The 21,278-nt window shown below is 31.4% G+C and overlaps 2 protein-coding genes across 2 annotated transcripts; one reads left to right on the plus strand and one right to left on the minus strand.

The window, feature by feature from the left end:
• Positions 1-3,801: 3,801 nt before the first annotated feature.
• LOC118056615 (uncharacterized) lies at positions 3,802-5,532 on the plus strand. The gene is made up of 3 exons (XM_035068867.2): positions 3,802-4,149; positions 4,265-4,379; positions 5,302-5,532. The coding sequence occupies exons 1-3, from the start codon at positions 3,919-3,921 to the stop codon at positions 5,373-5,375; spliced, it is 420 nt and encodes a 139-aa protein (XP_034924758.1). The 5' UTR covers positions 3,802-3,918; the 3' UTR covers positions 5,376-5,532.
• Positions 5,533-15,755: 10,223 nt separating this feature from the next.
• Positions 15,756-18,285, minus strand: LOC118056616 (GDSL esterase/lipase At1g71691). Its single transcript, XM_035068868.2, has 4 exons — positions 17,927-18,285; positions 17,225-17,346; positions 16,321-16,813; positions 15,756-16,220 (listed from the first exon to the last, which is right to left on the minus strand). Exons 1-4 carry the CDS (start codon positions 18,198-18,200, stop codon positions 15,985-15,987), a joined length of 1,125 nt encoding a protein of 374 aa, XP_034924759.1. The 5' UTR covers positions 18,201-18,285; the 3' UTR covers positions 15,756-15,984.
• Positions 18,286-21,278: the final 2,993 nt, after the last annotated feature.

Below are 21,278 nucleotides of genomic sequence, written 5' to 3' on the forward strand. Positions count from 1 at the left end.
TATATATATTGATACTAATTAATATCTCCTCTGGATGTTTGAACACTGGAATTCTGTTTAAATTAATTTCCTTAGTTTTTTTTTAACCAATTTATCTGGTGAAATGAGCAAGAAGTTGAAACTATTGCGATTGAACATCCCAATTTGTCTGTTACTAGACAGTGTCATACGCTGTATTAATAGTGGGTTAGTTCAGTTTTTTTTTTTTTTTTTTTTTTTTTTAACTGTAAGAAAAATACTCAGATAGTATTTTTAAAGAAATAAGAAAAACTTTGGCCTTGGATCATTAATTTAATTATATCTAATAAGATCATATAATTTAATAATTTTATTTAAAAAGTAGGCAGCAACAGTAGACAAAAAGTAAAAAAAGATATTTGTCAATAATTAATAAAATAAAATAAGTTACAAGTATCCTATTATGGAACAGAAGAAAAATAATTTACCTGATACGAACTTGTTTGACTTGTGGTTGTTTTTTAAATAATTTTTTGTGTCAAAAATATATGTTAATGATTTTTTTTTATTTTTAAAAAATTATTTTTAATATCAACACATCAAAATAATTTAAAAACACTAAAAACATATTAATTTGAAGTAAATAAAAAACTTTTAATTTTTTTAAAAACGCTTTTGAAATGCAAAAACCTCTATAATAGACATTGTTCACCACCATATAAAAATCCTATTATAAAAAACTACATGATGACGCTGCAAGAAACTACATGAGTCGCTAGAGCAATTACTCAAAAAAGCAAACCAAACATAGCATAATAAAGTGACAATCTCATGTCTATATTTAACTAATAAAAAAATTATCTCATATTATATAAATAACTATTAAGAGATTGGAGACTAATTTGATAAATGAGAAAATTAAAACAAAATTCTAATTTCATAAATTATTTTAAATAAAATAAATAATAATAATACAAAAAATGTCTAAATCAAAAGGAGAGAGTAGTTAAAGAGCTGATTTTGAAAAAGTTATGGGCAGGATGCGAAGAGCGACGAGGAAAGAAAAGATAAAAGGAAAAAAAAAAATACTAATGACGCCAAACTAGAGGTTTGTTTGGTGTAAGAGCTATCAGGTCATGTAGGCATGATCAAGATGAATCAAAACACAACCCTAAAATGATATTTTTGACCTATACAATCAATCACAAGTGTTGTTCGAAGACAACACAGTCGTTGATGCATGATTGTAATTTTTATATATATATTTTGTTATTTATCAAAATACCATATTACCCTTAACTAAACCCAATAATAACAAAAAAGAAAAAAAAATTATGCAATGACAAAAATACCCTCAAACCGAAACATGAGGTGTAAGAAATTGAACATCAAATGTAAGCCTGTTTTTTTACTATGCTTTTCAAAGGGAAAAAGACTTAGGCCATGTTTATTTTTTGGGAAGTGGTTTTTGAAAAATTATTTTCCAAACTTTTCTGTGTTTATTTGTCATTAGAAAAGTTGGTCAATGGAAAACACTTTCTAGTCAAAGAAAAATTTAGCTTGGTTTTCAGAAAAGTGTTTTCTTAGAAAATTTAGGGGGAAATACTTTTCGGAAGTTGTGAAAAAATTTAGAAATATCATTATTTACTGATTGTATCAAATTTGATCCTCAAACTTTTGATTGCTATATATATTTTGTTTTGAATATTTTTTTTTCAATTTCATCTTCTAAATTTTAATTTTTATATTAACTTTGGTCCTCATTTTATAATTGTTATTTGCTTTTCCCTTATACTTTTTTTATTGAAATTTTTATCTATCAAATTTGATCCTCATTCTTTTTATTATTACTTATTTTATTTGAAATAATTTATGAAATGTTAATTATTATTATTATTTTAATTTCTTCATCTTTTTTTTAGATTTAATTTCTATTATTTTGATTATTATTTATTTTATTTGAGATAATTTATGAAATTATATTTTTTTTTTCAATTTTCATTCTCATTCAACTTTTTAATTTGAAAGATTTGTTCCTCATTATTTTAATAAACTTGAGAAAAAATAAAACATTAATAAATTATTTTCCAGTTTATTTTTCAATGACATAATTAAACACTGGAAAATGTTTTTCAACTTATTTTTCATTACACTACCACACATTAGAAGATAATTTTTTTTTTAAAAAAATTACTTTCCAGCAAATAAACGCAGCCTCAACTTGTCAGTTGAATTTTTTTTTAAATAAAATGTTATTTTATTATGCACTTTTATATGAAAATATAAAAAAACCCCTCCATGAAAATTTTATAATTTCTTATTTTTAAGTACATTGAAATCATTTTACTGTATAAATTAAGCAGAATGCATGTCTTGTTCTTGATCAATTTAAAAATACCGAAATGATCCTATTTATCCTATTGCAAAGACAATTCCATCTTTAACTATTAACCAATGAGTTTTTTTTTTTTTTTTAAAGAGTAAGACAGTGAAAACACTATTCCCGTACAAAGTACAATGCACATGGGGTATAATGTTTTTACCATCACTTCCTTTTTTTTTTTTTTGTAATAATTAGTAGACGCAATGATAAAATCTGATAAAATGGATTGTTTCCAAAATTTTTTTGATGTATATAAGGTGTTTAGATTAATTTATATATATTTTAATTAATTTTTATATGCTCTGAAATTAACAATTAAATAGGTTTTAGTAGCTATTAATATTAGCAATTTTAAGGATTGAATTTAAAATTATATAAAAAAAATAAATTTATAGATTTTAAACTTTTAAGTTAAAATAAAAAAATTTCCTTTTGAGTTTTTTTAGTACAAAACACAGGCTTGACCCTGTTGTGTTGAGATATGGAATATTGTGTACTTATTGTGTTATATAATTATGTTGAACTATGAAGCAAAACGAATAATTTTTCAATATATCTCTTTATTTAGTAAGGAATTTATTAAAGTAAATATTCTCAATTATTTTTTTATTAATTAAAAGGAAAAAAAGAGGAATTGAACAGCTTATTGCAATCAAAAGTATATTTTAATTATCTAGTTAAAGAAGATGATTAGACATTTTGTATAATTTGTATACATGTCTTATTATTTGGCTATATTAAAATTAAAATAAATAAATAAATAAAAAGGCCTCAAACTTTCACCATGGATTCTGAGGCAAACATTATGGATTTACACAATCTCTTACTATAAACTTTATGTTTCTCCTTAATTATAATTTCATCCGTTACACTTCTATCTATATAGTTTATAAAATTTTAATCTTACCCCTATAATTTTGAAAAAGTCTCAACTTTGGTATGTGCTACTAAATAAGTAATAAAATGGTCATTATTTCATATATTTATTTTATTTTTCATTATTTTATCTAATTATTTCCTTTCAAATCCTATAAATTATGCAGCAACTAAGAAAAATTATTATTAAAATAAAAAAATCAAAATCTAAATTCAAAAGATAGATTATAAATTTTATAATAAGAGATTGAGAACTTTGAAATCTTAGAGATAAGGCTATTTTGGATTACATTCCAAAATGATGTTTTCAAAAAATCTGAATATTTTATGTTTAAATATATTTTTTTTGTTTTTAATTTTTTTAATATATCAATATTAAAAATAATTTTTTAAAATAAAATATTATATTAATATATTTTAAAAAAATAATTAAAAAAATAACTGCTAAAAAAACCTCCCCAACAGGTATGAAAGTGGAGCATTGATGAATCCATAGGGAGAAAATCCAAGTTTAACTCCCGCTCTACCACAAATTAAACAAACTAGGATTTAGTTTATTCAGACTACCAAACACCATCTTATCTTCACCAGCACTTAACCCCTCCTCTTCAATCTCAAACAGAACGTGAGCAGAGGCAGCCTCAAATAGTACTCATCCCTCAAAAGGAAACAAAGAAATTGTAAAGAAAAAAATCAATCAGATGACGAAGGCGAAGAAAGAATTGCTATCGAAAGCACCATGGAGAGGCGAAGACGACGATGAATCCAATAAATTCAAAGACGCAAAACTCAAAGTCACCAGCCAACCTGGTTCCACGCCTACTATGCACGTCCCTCGTAAGAAGAGCCAACGTTTTGACGATGAAGATGACGATGATCAAGCCCTCGAAATCGACCCAGAACTTCGTTACAGTTTCCAGCGCAACTTTCAGGTATTTCTCTGATTGCACACAAGGTCTTTGATAATTGGTTTCTTTCGTATTTTGAACTTTTTTTTTTACTGTGTGAATTAGTTTCTAGATGAATAATGGGTTTTTTCCCTTGTAGTTTCTTCAAAGGGTGTTTAGTATTGATACTGTGGTGAAGCCTCTTCCTCCGGCTATGGCGTATAATGTTTCTCGAAATTTGAGCTTTTTTACGCGTATCTTTACGCAGTTCTTTGGTGAGTTTGATTTCCTTTGTTCTTTAGGGAGATTGCATATTGAATCATTCATCATTTCTAGCCCATGTGTTATTAGTTATTGCCTTACTTTTTATTTCATTTTGTTGTAATCAGATTATGCATACACACGCACTTTCATACACAAAATTGTTTCCTGCAATCGTCATGCCTGTCTCGGTATTTCTGCAGTTTATATAATTTGCTACTAGAGTTAGTTGACATTTCATTTCTATGTATTTTGGGGCGGTTAATCTATGTCGACACTTGAAATGGTTGGTTATTGTGCTTAACTCCATGCATCTCCTATGCAAAAAGAAATAGGTGCAGGAATCTGTTTGCCACGTAAATGCCCATTTCAATGGGCGAGCATGATTACATCAAGATCAATTAACAAATACAAAGTCTTGTAGATCCACAACTGAATTGTAGGAAGCCGCAGCTTCACAGGAAAAGAGTTGTCGACTTTGATTCCGCCCTAGCTATCATCTTAAAAGAAATTTCTGTTAATCTTTGATGGCACTTGAAATGGTTGGTTATTGTGTTTAACTCCATGCACCTTTTATGGAATAAGAAATAGGTGCAGGAATCTGTGCACCACGCAAATGCATCATGTGCGAGCATGAATAAGTCAAGATCAATTAACAAATAAAAAGTATTGTAAATCCACAGCTGAATCGTGGGAGACCACAGCTTCACAGGAACAGCTTCACAGGAACAGCTTCACAGGAAGAGTTCTTGACCTTGAGTCCGCCCTGGCTATTGTATTTAAAGAAATTTTATCCTATAATTATTTTGGTTTATAGTTTCTTCCATGTAAATTAGGCCAAGTCATGATTGATTGTAATAGCCAGCTGATTTTCATACCACGTTAATATTCCTTGTCAGTTGTATTGATTGCTTGTTGGGATTTGATGTATTGCAGATCCTGAAGGTATTGCAAATGCGCAGAAATCTCTTGGGTTAGGACAGGAAGAAAAAGCTCGGCGTGTCCGTTGAGAACTGACATTCTAGCATACTTTTGCCATGTAATTTTGATTGTATCTGGTTCTTTGTTTTGTCAAGAATTGTTATGCATGACCTATTTTTTCTAAATCAGAATTTCAATCTTGTCCAAGATCTCTAGGTGATAATTTAAGTTTTACTTTTATGGTGAGAGTGCCTATCTTTTGGTGTTGAATCCTGCTTGAAGGAAAACCAGTCACGTTATGTTTATATGGAGGTTTGAGGCAGAGAAGTGCGTGGATTACCCCAAGCATGACAGCAGAAACTGCTGATCAGAATTTCCCAAATCGCTTTTCAGATTAAAGTCTGATACGAAAGGAAAATTATTGCAAAAGATGCCCCCTTTTGCGGTGGTTTACAAGTACATAGTTACTTGAATCCCTCTTGAAAATTTAGATTTAAGAGATGAAAGGGTGTTTTTGAAAGATGATCAGTTGGGATTTCCCTACCTTTCTGTTTCAGCAACTTAACTTTCCCAGCTAATTACCCATCTATTAGCCTCGATACATTCTTAAACACTGGAAATCAAAATGAAAAGCAAAATCTTTACAGAACTCTTCAAAGGATTCAATCACTGCAAAGCAGATGACAGGGAAATTGTATACCAAGTAACATTTTACTAATATTAGGTTGTAACTATTACTCATTGCAAGAACACACTCCACAATCATGGATTTTTCTGTACTATCACTCCCGCAGTTCCCCAAGTGAACAGAGCGAACAAACCATTTCAACCCTGCAAAACTCAATGCAAGCAAAAGAGCTCAAGTTAAAAATATAGATTTCAGCCATCTCGTTTGACAAGAAACAGGCATATCCAAAGAAAATGAATGATCTATATGTAGTATACAATGCTATCATTATCCGAATTCCTGAATGCTATCTCTCTCCTGTGGATCTGTGGGTAGGGAGGGAGGAGATAGTAGCTGAATAAACAACCATCACCAGAATGTTAAGCTCTGTCATGTCATATGCTCATGTCCAATAATGTTATATCCATCCAAAAACATAAAACCATGTATTCACTAATTATCAACAAAACGATGCCACAGCAACGTTTAAGAGTAGCACTGCTTTCTAATTGAGTTAAATGTTGCTGGAGCAGTTCATAGGGCACAAAAAGATTGTGTGATCCTGTTGATGGAGAACTTCTGCAAATGAAAAAGCTACCAGCAGTATTAGTGATCAAATGAAGAAAAAAAGCTTGCAAAGAGGAAGGGAAGGCGGAGATAACGTACTGGCAAGTTAAAAAAAAAAACGTAAAGAGTTTGAAAGTACATGCAATTGAAAAAGCTAGAAACCAAGGGCATATGGTTTTCCTAACTAAACCTGTGCGTTGTGTTATTTTATTTTTATATAATTTCATTTTTTTGTCATTAAGAATTGTGCTGTGATTTCGATCTAGACTCATTCATGTGCTCGATCGACTGATGACAGCAACAGTTCATCACTGGCAACATCTGCTGTCACTGCCTGAATCACTCCTCAATTTCATAGTTTCATTATATTAGCTCAACTGGAAACGACATTTACAACACCATATGGTTCAGTTCTGGGACACATGTTAACTTATTGGATCTTATCCTATAGATTTTATTATTGCATTTGAAACCTACAGAAAGGACATAGAAGAACAATTCTGTACTGTATTTGCAACAGCAACAAGAGAGTTTTGTGTAAGTGAAGAAAGAATAATGAATGTTGTCTATCCATTCGAATGGATGACATGAAATTAAAGGCAAAGGATGTTGCTGTCATTTTTAAGCTTTGAACATTTGCAAATATTTTTTCTTGAAAGAATCAAATCCTTTTTCTAAAACATATTCAGCAGCTATGTTTATAAGACATCATTGACTTTTAAAAAAAAACACCTTGTGTCTAGCACACAAACAAAAGCTTTAAATGGAGAGTCTGTGCAAGAAGTTGTGTTGTGCAGTCGTGGAAAAAAATGCAAAACCATATTGATATTGCTTATGGATGGAGGATATGTTTGGCTTGCACACATGTTAACTTAGCTTTTGAGTTAATCTGATAGTGTCATACACTGGGAGCATGGATTTTGAGCAATGTGGTTCTGTGGATTTGAGTGAATGGATGACTTCTTAGCAAAGTATAGACAAAAAATATGTCCCGGCCCGCTGCTGTGCCTTTTCGGACTTCTCCGGCAACACCTCAGACAACCCTCTGTGTCAACAACATCGAAAAGATCTTGACGAAGGAGCTCCCAAGCAGCTATAGATCTTGAGCGTCTTGCAAGGGATCCGGAAAGTTGAATCCTGAGTCTTTAACCCGAGTGGGGATTTGAGTGAATGGATGAAGAGCTGAAACATTATAAAGGTTCTTGTAAACAAAAGTGTTTGCTGAAAAAGCTATTAAGTGTCCTTACATGGAAGAGCTGAAAAGGCTAGGGTTTTGGTTTGTGCTAACAAAGTGTTTCCAGGTCCGAGGAGATGAATTAAAAGCAAAGCTACCTAAAATTACCTAATCACGTTCGAGTTTAGAAGGGCGTTGGCGTTTGCATGGTGGATCATTTGCCTCGGAGATGGTTGATTTACCACGGTCAAGTGATGTAAATCCGCTTGGAGGATCGGCTGCAGGAATTGTTGCAGAGTTATAAATCAAAAATAAATTAATAACTTATGTATTTGTCACTCATAAAACAAAATAATAATAATTGACATTTAACTTTTTTATTAATGTTAATGTTAATATGACCGCAATTAGAGGTGAGTATTTTCGGTTTGGTTTTTATTAAAAAAAGTAATTAAACTGGTTTTTTTAAAAAAACCAAAACCGAATCAAAATTGATTTAAACCGACTGGTTTTATTTGTTTTTTTTTTTTTTCAGTTTGACTCGGTTTTTTTGGATTCAGGTTTATAAAACCAAAACCGAATCGAACCAGTTGGTTTTTTAACAATTTCTAATCGTTTTTTTTTCATGATTCAGTTTTTCAGTTTTCTTGATTTAATCAGTTTTTTGATTTTTTTTCTCACCCCTAACCGCAACAATAGTGCAATTTGCATCACTTAAATTTTTACTCCCTATGAAGAGAAGAATTTTTATGTTGTGGATTCCTATTCCGTAATTTTTTATACATTATTCAAAAGGAAAAGAAAAAAAAAGGGATGAATTTACGTTTACATTTCATGGAATAATTAAGTTCTAATTAGTTTTAATAAATAAAAAAGAATATAAATGCACCTAGGAAATAAAATTATAATTAGGCTTAACTCATGAGCAAGGTTGTCAAAATCGCGTTTTGACTCGTAAAATTGTATGATTTTACGAGTCAAAACATGCATTACGGGTTGAACAGGTTGAAAAAATAAAAAATGAGTAAAATTGAGTTGAAATCAGGTAAAATCACAAAAATTGAATAAAATCGTGTAAAATCGCGATATGAGGACTGATCGTACGATTTCAATAGAATTGCTGCACTGAAAGTCCCCCCAATGTCCACCTGTCAAACGCCTATTGGAATTTGCTTTTCCCATTCACGTGACTCTTCAGTCTTCAGTCTTCGCTTCGATCTTCAGATTAAGTTAATTTAATGATCCCATCCCATTCACGTCTGCTTCGGTCTTCCACTTGTCAGGCTGCCTCATCATTGCTTCCTGCAATTTACTGAATAGCCTATCACAGACCTGAAAACATGATTGGATGTGATGTTCAGCAAAATAGCGTAAGAGCACGTAAGCAAGAAGAAGAACTAAACTGCTTCATAAAAGTAGTGGAAAATGATTTTCATAGAAAATGGATTTATGAAAGGCAAATTACTTTTTAATATTTGGTGATATTATAACATATAAATTGAAAAATATTTTTAAATATTTGATAATATCATAAAAAATAAGTTAAAAAATAATTTATTAAGTTAGATAATGTCATAAATATTTGGTGTATTTTAAGATACTTGAACTATATATGGATTTTTATTTGAAGGCTTGAAGTATGTATGAAGTTTTATTTGAAACATGTTTTTTAATGTGCTTAAACTATGTATGAATTTTTATTTGAAACATGATTTTTTTTTTAATGTATTTCAAAATTCCTTACGATTTTATGATCCGTTTTTACGATCCGATTTTGTGAACGACTTTCCGTTTCGTTCTAAAATCGCGATTTTAACAACTTTGCTCATGAATTTAACTAAGTAGATATAGCCACGATGCTGAGTATTGAAACAATAATTTGGTTTGAAATTCTATTAAACATGGGATTCAAGGACAGGAGCGGAAAAGGATTGCTGTTCTAATCCGAGTCGGAATAGCAATAGAAAGCAGGCAATGTAATGCAACAAATTAAAGTCTTCCAGTTTGCGCAAGGATTCGCATACTACCCAGCTACCTGCCCTGCCGCCCCTCTCTCCCTCTCTCTCTCTCTATATATCTTTCACCATAACCTGAAGCTAGAACCCGTATATACTACACTATTCAATCTTTTTGGTTATAAAAAAAAATACAAGAAGAGATCAAAGATGGAATATTTGGGCCGCCTCATCAGTAATGCAGAGGGGCATACTAGAAAAAGAAAATGATAAGAAGAGAAAAAGCAAAAGAAACTGTGTTCAATCAACCATCATCTGCTGTCAGCACCTGAACCTTCTATCAAACGACTTCACCTAATGTAATCTGCTTGGTCTCCCCGCAAGAATACATGTTTCATAAAGCCATTATATTATGTGTATATTTATGTAAACGCTGAAAAGTTAGATTTCTAGCAACTCATTACCTGATAGAGCTTAGGATATTCAATCTGGGAAATCAGATTAAGGTCAAACTAATTGATTACAGAACTTAGCCAGGCACCATCTTCCCATTTAGCATTAGAAATGGAAGAAAATCCCTCTCTTCTTAATCTTTAGCTGCTTCATTTTTCTACCTTGAGAGCTTCCACGGGTAAATCGACTCTGTGAATTCATCATAAGATTCCAGATCTAATAACATCCCAAGTTAATGTTGATATATATGCTGAGAATCCCATTTCATCAATAAGTCATACAACATTTGATGACTCGAGATTTTGAAGAAATCCTTGGATGATAGTATTATGAAAGTGAAACTATCCGAGAGAACTGCAGTGTTTTCAGAGACTTGTGGAAACCGTTTCAAAAAAACGCCATGAATGCATCGATGCTTTTGGATTCACTCAAGGCATCGTGTAATTGCTCTCACCATAGTAATAGAGCAATCTTGATGACTAACTACCACCACATTTGACTACATTTAGCCATTGTTGGCCCCGAGTTTAGAGAGGTCAAAACTCATGTCATCTGTTGTTGGCCAAATGTCCTTTCTCAATCTCCATTTGCTACTACCAATGCAGCAATTGATGCATTTTATTGACTCAAACTTAATTGCCATCTTGTACCATGTTAGGCCTGGAACCAGAGTCTTTCTGCAACAGACCAGACATTACAAGCAGCACCGCACACTTCATTAGTTAGATTTGACCCTTCATCAACGTAAACTAATGCGCTTGTTTTGCAACATAAAAATGCTGTAAAACCAGATTCGTATATGACTTTGGCAGAGGTACAAATAGTAGAACAACAAGGATCCGTTTCAAGAATGAAGCTTGGTATGCTGTTCAGTTGTTCACAGTCCATAATCTAGGTCATTTTTATCCCTTCTTGGAGCCACAGGGATGTTGATCTACCTCTCTAGTCCAAAAACCAGACCACCTAGCAAGATCAACCATGTTGATCTCGTCAGCTTTGCTTTTGGACCTAGCAAACAAAGATCAACTGATAACATATGTTCTAACATACAAAAAACATTGACAGCGGTTGTTGTTTTGTTGTGTTCTAATTGCAGATTGTAGAGATGGAGTCGTTAGGCAATAAATTTTCCCTCTGCAACATCTCTCTCATTAAACTCAATTTCGTCTTCTTCTTTGTCGTTGTTCTTCTCTGGTGCTCCTTCATGCCCCTCTGTATTAGATTCTCTGTAACATGTTCAACTGGCAACACTCGTTCTTACATCCTCGCTCATCAATAATTTGTCCGCTCATTGTCTCATAATCACGACCCACCACCATAAAGTTTTAAAATATATTTTATCCTTATTGAGTATTTCTTCTATGCACTATTTTAAATGTTGCATATATATATATATATATAAAGCAAATTTAACTATGAAAGACTAAATACTATCTAACAATGATGGAAAAATAAAATAGTCTTTTATGTGTCATTTTACTTATTTATTCAAATATAATTTTATTTTTAAATTATAAATTTTATTTTTAAAAAAAGAATCTAAAAAATACAGCCTAGCTAAGAACATATAGAACTCAGAAGATAGCCAATGCGTAAAGGACCTAAAAGGATGATCTAGGAGCTATAGAACTAGGAAGGATAGTCTTAGGGGTGTGCATAAAAATCAAAAAAACCAATTAAACCGAGAAAATCAGAAAAAAAATCTGAAAAAATTGAACCGTAGAAAAAAACTGATTAAAATTTTGAAAAAACCGACTAGTTCAGTTTTGATTTTATAAGCTTAAAACCGAAAAACCGAACCCAAACCGAAAAAACCGAGCCAAACCAAAAAAACTGATCCAAATCGGTTTGAATCGATTTTTATCCAAAATAACTAAATCAAAACCGGTAAGTTTGAACCGGTTTTGATTTTTTTTTTAATTTTAATTTTTTTTAATAAAAACCAAACTGAACAAAAAATAATCATTTCTAGATGTCCTATGTATGCTTGGGCCTAGAAAGATTACCATACATGCATGAGCATTTATATACTAATGCCTCCACTTTGAAACCTAAATTAATTTTTTTAAAGGCTTAGCCCATTATCAAATATAGTTTTAGTCACTAGAAAATTAGGGAAAAAAATTTTAGACTTTAAAAACCCAAATTTAAATTTGAACCTTGTTTTAACAAAAAGAATTAAAAATAAATTGATATAGACTTGTAAAATTCCATTTATAGCCTCAACATATATTAAAATTAGCCTAAAAACACAAAATCAAATCAGAATAAAAATTCTTTTGAAACCTTAATTTACCTTTTCTAGTATCATTAAAAATAAAATCTACCTCCATTAGGTTTTACTTTGAAATAGAAATTTATAAATACTAAAATTATAATTATTGAACCACTTAAGAGCTTTGTTTCTCATCCTCTTTTCTCTGGCAAGTTTTTCACCCTTCTCTTTGCTTTCAAGGACTTAAATATAAAAAAAATAAATAAATTTGAGATTAAAATATAACATCCGAACATGTTAGTATGTGAAAAGAAACTTTAGGGATTATATTGAATTTGTTCGCATCAAAATGAAAAAGGCTTCGTTTGCTTTGTTTTATTTATTATTATCTTTGTTCAACCATAAGCTTTAATTATATCTTTTAAAAATTGTTCTTTAATTTAGTTGCATAATTTTCTCAAACTCCTAAATACGTTGTTGTATGCAAATAAAAGTGAAGCCTGATATTAAAAAGATACTAATATAATATATAAGGATGAAATTGCATTACAATAAATTTCGATGACTACAAAAACGACACTATTCTTTAACAGTGTCATCCTATTCACTTTAGTGCTATAGTGAATTCCTTAGTATTATTTTGGTAATCGGTGATTTGGAAATTGTTAATTTTGTAGTAATAGAACATCTTCAAAGCTTATTCCATGATGATGGCTGTTTTTTTTTTTAATTAATGTAGGTGTTCGGGTCAGCTTGTGTGTATCTCGTATAATTTCATGGGCTTTGAAGTTAACGACCATGTAAATTTTTAATGACTATCATATTAGCAACTATAAGGCTCGAACCTGAGACCATAATGAGAGCAAATTTCTTAGTCTCAAACTCTTACTACTGGGTCATTTATTAGATAGTTTCATGACGATGGTTGTTAATATGTGATGTCGTGGCTATTATTTTACTAGATCATAAAGTTAAAAATAATATAAATAAAAAAAATAAGAAATGTTTATTTTTTATTATTAAAAATAAAAAAAATATGAGTTGCTATATAATATTATAATTATTAGAAAATTTAATTATTGCTATTTTGTAACCTTGCTTTGGCATTGCTATTTTCGTACAACATAAATAATTGCCAATAAGTATGTAATTTCTCAAAAACTATAGATTATAATGTCTTTTAATTCAACTTATTGCTTACACCTATATAACAATTATTAATGAACGTAGTGTATAAATATTCTAGAGAAATCTAGTTGAAAATTACAAGGATGTTGTAGCCTTAGTAGATCACGAGATTCTTACTCGCCCTATCACCGCAATTCATTAGTTAATACTCTAGTACGCAACACATGAACACAACTAGAGTTCTTACAATTACTCTTGTATGATCATTTTTGTCCCATATCATATTCTATGTCAAAAAGCTTAAAGCAACAACATTTATGATTCCCATTATTGGAAAAAAAAGAAAAGAAAAGAGTACATATGATTCCAATAATAGCTAAACGAACCCATCTTAGAGCACTATAAATTATGCATCACTTTGAGGATATATGCTAGTTGTAATGTGTTGCAACTTTTAGACTAGATAAATAAGGCAAAGCTTGTGAAAAGGTTTGAACATGTTAAACACAGAATCTGATAAAAATAGTTATGATTTTAGGTTAGATCATTGAATCGGTTTCATATTTAATCAAGAAGTTCTATTGGTTCCAATTTTATGAAGAAGTTAGCTCATTGTAACTACTCGAGGTCAAGAACTTTGTTTATATAAACTAAATAAATAAGGTAAAACTCGTGAAAAAAATTAAAAAAACATTAAATATATAGTTTAAGAACTTTAAATTTGATCATTGAATATGTTTCAAATTTGATCAATAATTTTTGTAGGCTTATCAATTCTATATAAAGATTGGCTTGTTGTAACTAGCTTAGATCCAAAGAGTTTTCATGTTAGACATATAAGATTTGTTTAATTTTTTTTTTATTAATTTGGAATTTTAATTATTTTTTCTATTTAGTTTTTGATTTTTTTTTATTAGATTTTTTTTACCTTCGCAAAAACTGTTAATTGTTTTTTTTGCCCCTTAAATTATTAATTACAAACTGATGAACCAATATTTTATAATTATATTTTTATATATCTTTACCAAAGAAAAGCTAAATAAAAAAAATTATATGAATATAATTTTTCTAAATTCTCAGGTATATTAGGTTGGCACATGTCATTACCACACAAGTCCTAGTGGAGATGCTTCAGGTTTGGCCAAAGTTAGGCTAAGAGATAATTGGATCTAGCCAATGCTAGACCCAAACCTTGCTAATTATGACTGAGCTTAGTAATGCACAAAGTCCATGTGTGTTAGGTTTGACGCTAGCTAAACCTAATTATAATTGGAATGTGTTGGGTTTAGTACTAGCTAGATCAAAGAGATAATTAGGTTTAAATAACATCAATTCTATAAATTTTTAGAGGAATTATTTGTTGGACAATCCAAGTTTTATAACAACACCTAAAAATTAGAAAAACATAAAAAAGCTAGCTAGCTGGTAACTAAGAAATGCTATAACAATGAGAAATCATTATTATTGCTTTATTATACATGTCCATAAGATAAGATGTAAAAGTATATATCTAACTTAACTAGGTTACGTATTTTGCATGCAGCTCAACTTTTTGGGTTTCAAAAATTAATTCCACCCAATGCAAGAACTACGGGTCCAGCACTATATTAAGGGGAGAATATTATACATCTGGAGTAGCTGGCATCATAGATGAAAAATCTGGTATAAGACCATGTAGGAATTCGGTCAGTTCATGGCTCAATTAATTTACAGGTTTTGAAGTTAATAATTATATAAGTTTTCAATAATTTTAAAATTTATAAAACTTGAATTGGTTACTTCTAATAATCAAACCTATAATCTGATTAATTGAGCTATATCTTTCAGGGTTTTATAATAAATATCTTAATTTATATGTAAGATAAAGCATAATTTTATAATATGATTATAAACTAATTATATCGAAGAAAAATAGAGTTGATAACCTTATATGCAAGTTTTGTTAGGATCATATTTATTTGTTATAGAGTAATATAAATCTATTTTAATGCCTCACCTAACTATATATTCACAGTGGCTGTAGGACATGTTTCGTGGCAGCAGGACTCTCATGTTTTATGGTAGCAGCAGGACACTCCTACTCACAGCAACAATATTCAACAACAATATTATTCCTTTTAAAAAATCATCTAAAATTAATTTTATATTATTTTTTAATATATTTTTTTTGAAATTTGAAACTAGCATAAATTCATATTATTTTATAATTAACTTTAATCAAATAAAATAAAAATTATAAAATTTAAACTTAAATCCATTTAATTTAATTAATAAAATTTTACTATTATATTAAAATATTATCTCAACTTAAAATGTGTGTGAGAAGAGGATACTAGATAAACAATCACAACAAAAGGGCAAAGTATCCAAAATAGAGGCTTTTTTTGCTAGGCATTATGATTAATGGTAGCAATGAGAACATACTAACGCAGAACGGTTCTTTGATTTCTGAAAGTAAAATAAACTACTACTACTCTCTCATAGATCAGTAACGTAATAAAAATTATGAAGATGGCATGAAGTGGAACACGGATTTCTGTTAATTGGACTCAATATCAAGATTGGCAAGTTGTTCTATGTTCATAGGATAGACCATGCTCAAGTCACCATTGAAGGCCTTTCTCCCCATCAAAACATTCACAGCTTCCGTGGGGTGGAATGCATCCCAAAACACATACTGTTCTCTGTTAGGACAAGGTGTTTGGAACGGAAGACATGTAATCTGACCTCTATTTCTCCCGATTCCACAGCATCCACGGTTTACAACGCTAAATCCTACATAAAAAATAGTCGAAACAAATTAACATCAGCAAGGGTTTAAAAATACTTTCAAGAACCAATACTTACACCAAAAATTAGAATCATGGGGACTTACCATAGGCTGGGGAGTTAGTGAGGATGTCTCGAAACATACGAGCGACGTCAATAAAAATGAATCTTGCTCCTGGCAACTGATTGGAATTGAAGTTACTGAGCATAGCCTTCAAATTTTCGTTGAAAGGTTGAACTAGCTGGTTGACTGAATCCGAGCAGAGTCCCGCAGGGCTCTGGGCCAAGATACTTGGGATGCACCCCATGACTCCTAACCCTGCAATAACAAATTTCCGAGCTCCAAGATTGTAAAGTGTAGTGAGTTGCCTACTGTATTCTCGAGTCAAGAGATCTGCATATTGTCTGCCATTGTACTGATTCCGAGTTGGATAGTTAGGCATCAGGTAGTTATTAAGGTAGTCATTACTGCCCATCCCCACAAAAAAGATGCTCCGTCCAACTTGCCTAGCCACATCGTCTGCTCCAAGATTATTTGTAATCTGATCAAGTGTATTTTGAAAGTTCCTTATCTGTTGGTCAAATGGGATGCGTTCTACCTGATCAAGAAAACCATACATACAACATCAGCTGATGTTTCATTAGTGCAGCCATGCACGTTTAATTTGATCATGTGTGTAGGCCAACCATATTTATGCTGCATTATATTCGATTCCTGTGAATTCAAAATGGTCATTTATTGTCACTCTAAATTGCGTGATTCGTCAACAGCGAGGAATTAAGTCGTGCATTAAATGCACCATCTGCAGATACACATGAAGGTGCATTGCATAGTAACTAGATCAACGGAGCAAGTATAATGAACCTTGTCTACAGAATCTATGTATTCTAGGAGCATAAAATTGTTATAAAATGGAAGCAAAATTTAACTCTTAAGGCTTTAATTTCATTAATCTGCATGATGCTGCATAATTCTACTTAAGTATACATGTATGAGTGGTTATGCTTACAAAATTTCTGCCTGTGCTATCAAGGATTCCTGCCGCTGCAGAGGCGTAGTTGACTCCATTAAGCACTTGATCTCCTGATGCCTCAGAGTATGCAGGGATCAGAGGAAGTCCTAGTTGTTCAGCTGCCAAGGAAAATGGAGGAAAAAAAAACGATAATCATAAATTGGAGGGATTCCATTATGGTGGCATCATACTGTTGGCCAAATTCCTTTAACTGAGTTTCACAAATGCGTGTGCATAGCCAACTTCCCATTTCATTTCTCAATAGAATTTCGTTTTCCTAGAAGATGTATGTACGTAATCGCATTACTTAACAGGCATCGTTGCTAATTTTGAGAATTGGTTGCTTATCTGGAAAGGCTTTTCCTTTCAAGAAACCAACAGAAAATAATATAAAAGAGGAGCAAAAGGTGACCATAATAAGATGAAACAGAATTCAAGTCTAGAAAGACCATTTCCTCAAACTTTCTAAACGTCGTTCTCCTGTCTCCACATTTCGCAAGTCCTAAAATACGAAATTGTTGCAAGAAAAGAAAGAAGATACTCCTTTAAGTAAAGAAAGATGCCTCTTCTAAGGTCTGAATCTTTTGTCTGATTATCAACGAAGATAAAAGGGAACCGATATGAACATGACAAAAAGTGTATTTTATATGCTTGAAATATAAGCAAAGACAACAAAAGAAGAGGGCAGTGGAGATTTACCAATTTCATCTACCATGGTGTAACCATTGGAGAAACGACCACTAGGACCGCCCTTGAAGTCAATACCATAAGGGAAGTAGTTGGCCTTGGCAAAAGAAGGAAGGTTATTGTTATTGCCATTGTCAATGAGCGAGTCTCCAAATATAAACATAGCAGGCACCATCTCGCTTCTCCTTCCCACTCCCGGTCCAAATGGATCGGCCACATTTTGGCCTAATCCTACACCAAACACCAAGAAAATCACCAGCATGCAAGGCATCTTGAAGGTAGCCATCTTGAGAGAGAGGGGGGAGGGAGAGGAAGCAAGACTGTAAAATATGATTTCGAAGTGGTGTAATGTAAGAGTTGAGGATTTTTATGGCTGTGAAAAGGCGAAGGAGCTCTAATAAAGGATGTATGGTGGGTAGTTGGGATCTAGTAAATGTAGTCATCTGTTTTCTCCATTGCAGTAATTACAATGTGATATGTGCAGGGCACCCAAACACATGCAGGCATCTTTTCAGTCTTTCCACCTTTGATCCTCCTTTTTCCCCTTGTCAATATATATATATAAGTTTATTTTCAAAATTGATTTAATAATATGATAGTATAGGAATAAAATAACATGAAGAAAAAAAAAAATCTATTAAAGTATTCTAAACACAAATTTAAGCACATAAATTGTTATAAACAATAAATCAACATAAAAATAGATTTTAATGGTTTTAAATTTATAAATTCAAATCGACATATATCTTTATTATGGTGATGAAATGGTTCAATTTTGGTGTGTATGAATTTAATACAATGAGAAATGAATTTATTGATGTTCTGGTGAGATTCATTCAATGAGAATTTTTTCAATTCTTTCTTAATTTGTTGTTTTTATTTCTCTCTTTTTTATGATTTTCAATTTTTAAATATTATATTTAATCAAATTTAATAGTAAAAAAATAATATATATAAAAAATCAATTGTTAGGATTTATTGGTGAGATCATGACTTGGGATATAAAGCTCAGTTATGAGGAGAAAGTTTTTTAAAAAAATTCATTAGCAGAAAGTTTGAAATTGTTTTAAATATTAATTTAAATTCTAAATAGAATTTAATTTCTAAAAAATAATCAAAAGCAAATCAGAGGGTATACGGTATACCCATACATGATTTTTTTTTTCCCCATCTAACACTCGTCACTATCGTTCTGTGTTCATCAACCCGAGCATAATCTGAGATAGTGTAGCACTAATTCGTAAATGGCTAGAGCCCATTTGTGAAGTAACTCGGATAGCTAGGCTCATTGGAAAAAGTAGAAAACTACACCCATCTCTATTTAATGTGAGCTACCACTTTATAACTAGCCATTATTTTTTAATAATGATTAATGAATGGTTGAAAACGAAAGGGAAATTCTAGATATGCTGTTTACTACTGCTATCTTTGACTTAAAAAAAGAAGAAGAGAGTAAGAATAATTTCTCATATATTGTAGATTATTTGTATATAATTAGTTATAGGGTAAACTTCCATAGATTGAGGCACATTTTTGGAGGTACAAATTAAAGAAGCCTTTCAAACTTCATGATACAAATATCATGAGAATTTCATGACTTGAAGCTTTTGGAATAAATGCGTCCCTGTCCATGGAAGTGATAATTTCGATGCCAAGAACAAAAATGTTGGAACGGAGCACACTTGCCTGATAAAGAAAGAAATATTATACATACTAAAATGATACCTATATGCATGACTCATCCATTCTCATTGATGGAGCTAGCAGTTTCATGGTCGCCGTTTGCTTAATATATGCTTGTTTCATACATAATCAAGTCATTATTATAGAATATGTTGTAGAATAGAAAATATTATGTTTTTGGTATATAGATTTATATATTACACCGTAAAACATATATATACTATTTTAATCCTATAAATAGCAGAACTGACTACCTGATTAAGTCAGTATAGTATCAAACAATTTATCTAAATAGATTTACGTCTTTCTCTCCTTCACCTTCTTCTCCAAACAGCAGCACTGTCTTCTCATAGGAAATATTAGCCATTAAGCTCCAAGTTTCCAAATTTAGGCCTTGATGTGGAACACTGTTGAATTGTATGTGCATCAAACAAGGTTTTGGATGCCATGTAAGGGTTGCTTTCCAACTCAAATGGATGCTCTAATATGAAAACAGAACGATCGCTCTGCAGGATTTCAGTTGAAGCCAACCAACGAATAATCTACTAAATGCTTAACAAGTAAGATGGTGTAAGGTTTGCAATTGATGTGCATTAATTATACCGATATACACGTTTGGTATTAATTTGATAATCCTTAACACATACCTTTTGGGCAAAAGCCCTATGATTAGTTTTATGATCCACCAGTTTTGCTTAATGATTCTGCAGTAAGCTACCAGGAACCTGATTCCTGATTTCACAACTTGATGGCTGAAAATATATATTTTCTTTAATAAAGCTAGGGCTATAAACTAAAGAAAAAGCTCAAGGGGAAATCTTTGACGTGAATTATGTCTCTTTTAATGACACCTCCTATATATTCCACAGATACAAGAAAAAGAGGATCACTTTGTCAAAGTCAACTTAATTCTTCTCAAAAACAAAAGGTCAATTTGTAACTGATGGGGACCTGGGAATTCCATACATACAAGATTTCTTGGGGCTGGGAAAAATATGTATAATTGTATACTGAGCGATTGCATGTCTTTAAAAGGAGATTGGTGTTCTTAGACCAAGATGAAAGCCTGCATGTGAAAAGCAAACTGAGTGGTTCCTTTGCAGCAGGTTCGAGAGCAGCTCATTCAATTTCCGTCGTCTGTATTCTGTGGTTTCAACTTTCAACTTCCCTTTGTCGGTGTTGGTGTTCCCTAGATAACAATGTCGTGACTCATGGTAAGAAAGTGTCCACTTTGCATGCATGCGTTTGGGTAGTACTTGCCTGGTCATCTCTGCATACTCATCGTTCGACTCTTGCTGCATAGTTGAATTTCATTTCAAAACTTGTAGTTGGTGGCCACAGAAAGGTCAAATTCTTTTAACATAGGGATAATTGCATGTTAAGCAATTGTTATTTGCTATTTTACTATTTTTTTTATTTAATCTAGTCAATCAATTATTTTTATTAGTTTCCATTGCAAATGTAATGATATGATACAAAGACAAATAACATAAGGAATATTTATACTTAATAAATCTTTTTATTCGATTATATGTACCAGTTGAGAATAATTAGGAGATTTAATCTATTGATTAACCAACCTTCTATATATATGTGTGTGTGTGTGTGTGTTTAGGGTAATATACAATAATAATAGTGGAGGTTATCACACAAGAGTATGACTACAATATTTTCTATATAC

This window comes from Populus alba, chromosome 19 (assembly GCF_005239225.2).
Source record: "Populus alba chromosome 19, ASM523922v2, whole genome shotgun sequence".
NCBI lineage: Eukaryota > Viridiplantae > Streptophyta > Magnoliopsida > Malpighiales > Salicaceae > Populus > Populus alba.